Raw genomic sequence first — 8,811 nt, 5'->3', positions numbered from 1 at the left:
ATAAAAGGTGCTAGATATAACACCATATATGGCTATTAGTCACTAAACGATAAATTACTTGGTTCCCTGACAAGTTGAATTAACAAAACTATTTATGGAATAAGAATGCAAAAAAAGTTTCCTTCTTTGAATTTCCACAACGTTAAACAGAAAACTGCTAAATCCAATACTAATCAACCAACATCAGTAGCTCAGTGATATTACTTCAGTATAACTCAGCTTTTCTTTTTGTAAAAAGAAGGAAACTATATTGTGGAAACTAGCCTGTAAGTAAACTGCTTCTTATGATAGCTGAGATATTGCTTTGCTAGCAGATATTAGGATTTATTCTTGTCACATTCTTTATGATTTCTTGTTCAATTCATTTGGAAATCATAACTCAAGTTTTGAGAAGTTATATGGTGTTTGCCCAAGACTGAAAGGGAACAAATATGAGTTAAGGGCCTTGGTTCATAGGATGCATCAATGAATATTGGGTTACTTGCTATCTAGTACAAATCTTTTTATAACCAGTAAGAGACAAATATGTCTTGCTTTTAGGTTGGTTATGCAAGAATCATTTGATCAAAGAGCAACCTTGAAATGCCATCCCTGGTTAATGTATTAAGTTATAGTAAAAGAATTAGAAATATCATTTATAAATTATCTTCAATATCTACCAGTTTCTTTCTGAAAGTTAAAACAAGAACTACAACTCATATGTACTATGTCAGTGGAAATTAATATCTCATTATTAGCACCTAGGTACAGTCATTTACTAGTCTCCAGAGTTCAAACATTGTTGAGGAAACCAAAGTGGTAGAAGGAACAACTTTTGCTAGGATCTGTAGTTTGATTTAGATTGTAGGAAAAGTAGGAACAGGATATACATGACTGTAGTCCAGTTGATATTATAAAAAACAAAGAGTTGCCAAGTTACTTTTGCCATAAAGAAGTTTATCCAAACTCCAAGTATGACTAGTTTAAGAAACAAACAAGAAGAATTTCTCCTAAATTGTTCACAAGTTTAAAAATTTAGAAAAGTTGAACAATGTTCTTTCAGTAAACTAGATTAAACCTAACAGCACTGAAAACTCATCGTTTATTTATGAGTAATTTAAGAAAGAAACAAGAAGAATTTATTTTGTTCACAATTTTAAAAAATTAGAAACAGTGAACAAAGTTCTTTCAGTAAACTTGATTAAACTACAGATATGAGAGCCCTCTAAACTTGTCACTGTTAGAATCATATATATTGGTCTCAGTGATTGTCTTTCTCAATCAAGAATACAATTAAGTCAATTTGCATTTGATAATTGAAGTTTACAGTGACGACAACACTGTAAAAGAAATGTTATCCTCAACAAGTCTCAAACACTGATTAGATGGAAAATGAATAAGGAAAATGCACTGACAAGAGGATATTTCAAAGAAAACAAGAATGGCCATTCGATGGTTGCTGAATCTGAAATGGTCAACCAGATGTCTCAATCATCCAGGTTAATTCGAAGAGGAACCTGTTTTATTCAATCTGAACTACGTTGTAGTTCATATATTTCAACTTGCATATATCCTTGAAGAAATCATCAGCCGCCTCATTACAGTTCTTCATCTGCGAGAGTCTAATAGTCATCCTGTGCAATTTCACACTATACATTAGCAAGGATTCAAGGGTGTTCAACTTCTGCTCAGCATTTAATGGCGACCTCACAGTGATGATAACCTCTTCCAAGTAAGGTATGACAAATTTTGAATCCAACTGCATCACCAATAAGTCATAAGCAATGGTTACTGACTGCTTAGATTTGGATAAAAAAGATCAAATTGTGATGCTATTCGCTTACATTTTTCAGGCTATTCTTTTGGCAAAAAGCTGCAAAAAGTGCCCCATGAATCTCAAACTTGCACAACCTTGGATGGTTGTTAAAAAAATCAACCAGGTCAATCTCTGGAAAGGGCTGGAGTGTGTCAAAATCACCACAAAATTCAATCTTCATAATCAAATGTCTAACTTCACTTGCACAACACAGTAGAGAGCTTATTGCACTCCATCTCCATTGGATCCCTCTGAGAGACATAAATTCCAGGTCTGGTAGCTTCCCCAGCTCCACCTTATGTACTCTACCTGTTGATGATCCAAAGAAAAGGCAAACCACTTTGAACAATCGCACGTCAAAATGATCCTATACCCGTGTACGTGTTTGAGATTATTTGAAATCATCCAAGTTAATTTTAATCCGTCATCAGCGATTAATTGATAGAAATAACAGAGACGGAGTAATTATATTCAGACGAACAGCATCAAGCATGTTTTTTATTTTTTTTTTAAAAAAAAAGATGGTTTACGTTAATCACCTGAACTTTTAGCAATGCAGAGCCTCCGTATGCGGTGGTCTTGATTGACTCGAATCCAGCTGAAACCTTGGACCTCTAAGATCTGAAGCTTCGGCGAACTCAAATGGAGGGAGCAATTTCCAGGCCCCAAGAAATCGAGCCTGCACCTCTCCAACCGCTCCAGCTCGATGGAGAGGGCGGCGACCCCGTTGCAGCTAAGTAGCGCCAATTCGGTGAGGTTGGGGCAAGCGATCAACGCTTCACTCAAAGCGCCGTCCCGCAGCGTCGCCCCGATGATCTCCAGGAAACGAAGCTTGTCGAAGCAGTTCCAATTGGGCGACGTGGTCAACGACACGCCCCATAGCTTCAAGGACTCCAAGCCCCTGGCGACGCCGATGCATTCGAGTTCGTTGGCGGGGGGCTCATCGTCGCCCCCTGAGGCCGGCTTAGAGGCGATGCTGTCCATCCGGAGTTCGAGGGAGCGGAGGGTGCCGCAGCGAAGGTCGAGCCAGGAGGCGAGGGCCGCGGAGGAGAAGGGGCAATAGACGATGAGATCCTGGAGGCAGACGGCGGCTGCGACCATGCGGCCGATGGTGGCGTCAGCGGCGGCAGCACCGTCCAAGGAGTTGCGGGGGAAATAGAGGGAGGGGATGTAGGGCACGGCCTCGTTCCAGCAGCGTGATACGCAGGCGCAGGCGGCGACGTCGCGAGCGTTGCTCAGACTAGAGAGGATGTGGTGCACGACGGCGTCTGGCAGCGAATCCATGGCGGATGCGGAAGAAGATCAAGCAAGCAAACCAACTGGTCGATGGAATGTCTGTGCGAAGGGGAAGGGGAATGGGGCTGTCAACTCAAGATTAGCATGAGATTCATTTGAGTGCGCTGGGTTCAAATTTGAAATTGGGATGGATAGCCGTGTTTTGGTCTAAAATTTGGTTCGATTTCGCCCGCCCAAATTGGAAATTTCGAAATGTTTTTTAGGCCGTTGGCGTTGGGTTCGTTGGCCTCCTACTCGGGAAGCTTTTTGAAATGATTCCTGCACTCGTCTTATTTATTTTCTTTTCCAACAATTTAAATAGAAGAAAACCTAAAATTTATTAGAGACTAAAATTCGTACAAATAATTAGCGCAGTTATATGATCTGACTTTTATTTTCTTTTTCTTTTTCTTTTTCTTTTTTTTTTTTACTCATTTTTATCTACTTATTCCAAACCAAAACTCTGATGTTCGATCCAGTCATGTTTTAGTTTCAAGTTGAACCTGTCGTCCATCGGGTAATAATTGGATTAGTGAATTAAATTTAATTACTCCCTTTCAATTTTACAGTATTTCCAAGATGAGATTCTCTTTAATCCTTCTCTTCTTCATGATTAGTTGCCGCTTGATTATCCATTATTAATGGCAGTGCCCACTAAAGGCTCTGTTCGATTTAGCACAGTAACTTTCAGGACATTGTTGAGTTGGTTATGACAGAGCAGAGTTGCAGAAAAGGATAAGGGTTCGAATCTCGATGAAATTCAGTAATATCCTCCTCCATCGTGACCAATTATAATTTCTCGATTTACCTACAGATGATCGTAGGATCGACCGTATGAAACCTTTGAAGTGGTAGATTTGTTTTTTATGTGCTCATAGTAGCTCTTTTTGTATAAAGGCCTTTGATTGTCATTTGTTTTTATGTGCTCATTTGCCACTTTAACAAACTCTCAATTGCTAATTTCCCAAATAGTTGCATGCTCCCAACTAATGAACTAGCTTAGGCCCAATTTCATTGAAAAATCGATCGCCTTAACACACAAGTCATAATCTGTCCTTTGTAGCTTCTTTTTCTTCCTTGACCAATTAAACCTCTTTTTATATAAGTGACGACTTATAACAAATAGGTATTTTAAGATTAAAATCAATAGGCATGATAATTTGTTGATCACTAATTCATATGGCTTATTTGGACACAAGTCATATGACTTCTTTGCCAAGTCCCTCTGATCAGGATTTTCTTGCCTAGTATCCAAATAGAACTTACCTTGCCTTGTTTAGCCCCCATCTAGAATTTTCCTATGTTACCTATATACTTAAATGAGCTCATCAGTCCACAACATATTCTTAACTTAAACTCTTTGTCATTATCAAAATATAAATTTAATTATCTAGTGTTCCTTGTATCAATAATCTGTTGGTGCGGGAAGCACCAGATGATCGAACCTTAGCTTTGATAATGACACTAGGTTTAAGTTAAATGTGTGTTGGACTAATATTATTGAGTATGCAGGGAGCACAGGTAAAGTCCTAATTGACACTAGACAAAGGACAAAGTCCTAGTTGGAGGCTAGGCAAGGAGAAAACCCTGATTTAGAGGATCAGGCAGAAGTCTTGGCAAGTCAAGAGCACCAGGTGCAAGCTCATGCAGTGTCAGAGGACCGGGAAGCATGGCTGAATCCAATCGAGTACGGTCAGGAGACCAGAGGATTGGTGAAGTCTGGGCAGTCTAGAGGACCGAGTCGTAGCAGCAAATCCTGTGGGCCAAGGACAAAGCTGAGCAGGAAAGTCCAACAAGTCTGGAGGACTTGGTTGGCGATCAGGTAAACTCTCCCGAGAAGAGTGGGTCAGGACGTGTTCCCAAAGAAGAACATTAGGCGTCGGTCTAACCCAAGGTTTCACCAGAAACCTAAAGTTAAGACCAAGAAACAGTTCTGTGAACTAATTCTCCACCTATTATTTATCTGTTTTTGGAGCTAACTTGTAATGTAGGTTGGAGAGGTGAAATACTTGACTCCGAACAAAGTTATCTAAAGTTCGGATGTTCGAGTCGACCGGAATGGGCATTCTAGTCGACTTGAGCTTGGATAAGTGCAGTGGAAGTCGAAGTATATATAAACCCTCCACGTCAGCTTGGAGTCGATTAGAATGGTGAGTCTAGTCGATCGGAGTGCCAAGTCTGCCGTAGAGAAAGTGGATCAGAAATCCAAGTGGAGTCGACCTGAGATATGCTCCAATCAACCGAAGGGTTCTATAAAAGAAAAATCGATCAAAGGCTCATGAAATCAATTCCTACACTTCTATGATCAAACCCTGACGAGCCGACAACGCCCTGAGTGAGCAAAAGCATCTGATCAAGCCGTCGTAACGCCGGATTCGCGCCCAATCGAAGATCAAGAAGCTCCGGCACTTGGGTAACAATTTTATTGTTTTAATTTGTAAATCCGATAAAAAGATTGGTTTTATCACGATATATTTGTAATTGATACAACTTGTTTCCGTAAGGAAATAAGTTCATTAGTGAATTGTCCGTCGGAAACAATCACAAATCGTGGCCCTTAGAGTAGTAGCCTTCGACTTTGAACCAAGTAAAAAAATTCGTGTCTTGCCTATTCTTATTTTTCTAAGTCTTCTGCTATTGCATTTTTCTAAGTCTTCCACTATCGCATACTTTGACTTCTGTAATCAAACGCATGAGTTTTAGAAAATCGAGAAAAAATGCTTAAGCGTTATTCAGCCCCACTAGCGCTTAACTCGATCCTACAATTGGTATCAGAGCGGGGCTCTCGAATCTAGTGCAACCACTAATCGAGAAGGTTTTCAAATTGAATTCAGATTTTTCAGAGTTTTTCCTTTCAAAATTTTTTTTATCTTTATCCCGCATTGCTAATCCAAGACCTAGTCTTGGAATATTTTGCTCGTTTTTTGTGTGTGTTAGATTAATGGCTCACCAGGAAGGATTCAGCACTGCAAGACCACCTCTGTTTTTAGGGGAACACTTCGCCTACTGGAAAAGTAGGATTGTTGGACTTTCCAAGCCACAAAAACCGCTTTTTGCGTTGCGGAAACCCCGGAAGTCCATGCCACCGGATCCGTGCGAAAAATATAAAACTATTTTCTTGTACATATTTCTAAATACTCTACATCTACATGAAGAGATTTACCGTGCCCTTCGGATATCCCGCTCGTCCAAAACGATGCCGGATCTCAAGAACGTCAAGCGCCGCTCCTCTATGGTATCCACACGGACAATATGAGTGGAAAAACTGAAACAAAGGTGTGCTAGCACCTTCACAAGGTTTCGGTCACTAGAGAAGAGGAGGAAGAAGGGAGAAAAGCCAAGGAGAAAAAGCAAGGAGAGAGGAGAAAGATGGTTCACGTTGAAGAAAAAAACCACCTTTTTCTTCCTCCTCTTTCAAGGCAATTCAAGGCCATTCATGGCTAATTAATCCCATTAAAAGCCTTAGGTTACAAACTCTAATTGTAACCCCCATGATGTGGCATCCATGATGATGTGGAGCATCACCATTGGTCACCTCTTATGCCACCTCACCTCAAAGTCAAATGGTCAAGTCAAGCATTGACCAAGAGGTGGCATAAGTCAAGTCAACATAGATGATGACATGACAAAAAGTCAAGTCAACATTTATGATGACATGGCACAAAGTCAAGTCAAACTTGACTCCCAAAGTCAAGTCAAACTTGACTCCCAAAGTCAAGTCAAACTTGACTATAAAGTTCTCCTTCTCAAGTCAAGTCAAACTTGACTTCTAATCTCCAAGGTTGATCAAATCAACTCCACTAGTCTAGTTTGGATTACACTTAACCCAACTTGATTCATCACATGAATCTAATCCTCTTGGTTCATCATATGAACCTAATTTCCACCTAATTGTCCTTTGTGTGTGACCCTATAGGTTCTTGTAACGTTGGCAATGCCTCTAAACTCATTTAGGTGTATAAGTAGTGAGCGGTATCTAGTAACACATCACTACTACCCAAGTTACAAGAATGTTGAGATCCAACATCACCATTGTGACTACTAATTGTGACTCTTCACAATATGTGACAATGTCCTTCTATCCTTGATATCATGATTGATCAAACCGAGGCATAGACCGTGTCATCCTCTAATCAATCTGTGTCTTGAACTCCAAGTAGACTCACTACAATCAAACGAGCTCAACATCACATGTTGACTCATTTGGACATAGCCATGCACTTTAGTGGTCTCACTCTATCAAGAACTATGATATCACTCCCGTTATATAGGAGGGATAGATCTCATCTACATCACTCACATCCCTCCGCATAATTTGTTACATACCCAGTAATCGCCTTTATAGTCCACCTAGTTACGGGTGACGTTTGACGAAGCCAAAGTAAGTAACTCCTTATGTAGGGAACCATGGTGACTTCAAGTCTAAGAACTAATACTAATAACCACATAAGAAAGTATATGACACTCATATAACAATCCATGATACTTTCTCATGGCGGATTATTCGGTATACATTCTCCAATGCATACCCATGTATCAACTTGATATCTCATATCCATGACTTGTGAGATCAAGTCATCGAGTTGACCTACATGCTAGTCTCGTCGCATTAACATTGTCTTTGAATGTTAATACTTGACTAGGAATAATTTAGAGTAGTGTTCTCTATATCATCTCACTATCGATTCAACCAATCGATTGATATAGATACGAACGATCTACTCAAGGACATTATTATACTTAGTTATATGGCACGAATATCAAGTAAGTATAATAACCATAATATAAAATGCCTTTATAAAATGTAGAAATAAGATACAATGAGTCCATACAACAACCATCAAATGATTGGCTCTAGGACTCTCACTAACATGGTATCTTCCCTAAGTGATGCAAAGATACCTGTCAAAATGTGACATTATGGCATATGCACCCTCCTACTGGTGACTATCGATGAAGCATAGAGAATAGTATGAAACATCAATAGTCCAATGTCTATGTCGAACCGGTGAGTGAAGGCATAGAGAAGGAAAGAATGGAAGGGTCTCATCGGGGTAAGGTTCCTGATGGTCAAGGGTAAGATGCAGTTCACTATGACTCGGTATAAGACATATTCCTGAATTCTCAGCTCGGTGGAGTGGAAGTTGACTAGACCAGGGGCTCGATCCTGTTGGAAAAAGTAGGTATGCATGAAGTCTAGGATGACCTCCTCATGCGGCTCATCAAATGGTAGGCTCGAAAGCGAATAAACAACAAACTGGGACGAGGACGGTCTGAATCCTACAAAGGTGTTGATCATCGCTGGTGTGATGGTGATGGTCCTACGGCCAACTCTAGATATAATGGTCTGATCGTTTAGTAGGTCAAGATTGTTGAAAAACTCTGAACACAAAGTTGTGTTCACAGGGGTGGTACAGAATACTAACCGGTCTAAATGGTAATGTGTGATGATTTGTACTGATAGGGGACAGGATCGTGCAAAAAATCCCCTATCCAAGGAACTACATGGGAGTGCTACATAGGTAGTTTGTTTGAACCAAGTCCTATGACCCTCTGTCGGAAACCTAGGGTCTGTCGAGGGGGTATTATCAAAAGCAGCCTCTCTAACCCTCTTAGCACGTCTAAGAAATAACAATCTATAAATAACTGGAAAATAAAGCAAAACTATGAAAAGAAAGGAAAAATCTGAGGTTAGTATATTACTTGGGACCCATCGTGTGGAATAAAGCTTCCCTACGGGT

At 40.1% G+C, this 8,811-nt stretch overlaps 1 protein-coding gene across 1 annotated transcript; it reads right to left on the bottom strand.

Annotated features, from left to right (window-relative positions):
* Positions 1–1,484: 1,484 nt before the first annotated feature.
* On the bottom strand, positions 1,485–3,094 carry LOC141814036 (F-box protein At1g10780). The gene is made up of 3 exons (XM_074702039.1): positions 2,335–3,094; positions 1,824–2,104; positions 1,485–1,738 (listed from the first exon to the last, which is right to left on the bottom strand). Exons 1-3 carry the CDS (start codon positions 3,077–3,079, stop codon positions 1,502–1,504), a joined length of 1,263 nt encoding a protein of 420 aa, XP_074558140.1. The 5' UTR covers positions 3,080–3,094; the 3' UTR covers positions 1,485–1,501.
* Positions 3,095–8,811: the final 5,717 nt, after the last annotated feature.

The sequence above is a fragment of the Curcuma longa genome, chromosome 1 (assembly GCF_044706935.1).
Source record: "Curcuma longa cultivar G26 ecotype Majalengka, Jawa Barat chromosome 1, ITB_CL_G26_1.1, whole genome shotgun sequence".
Taxonomy (NCBI): Eukaryota; Viridiplantae; Streptophyta; class Magnoliopsida; order Zingiberales; family Zingiberaceae; genus Curcuma; species Curcuma longa.
This window is presented reverse-complemented; position numbering and strand designations above follow the sequence as displayed.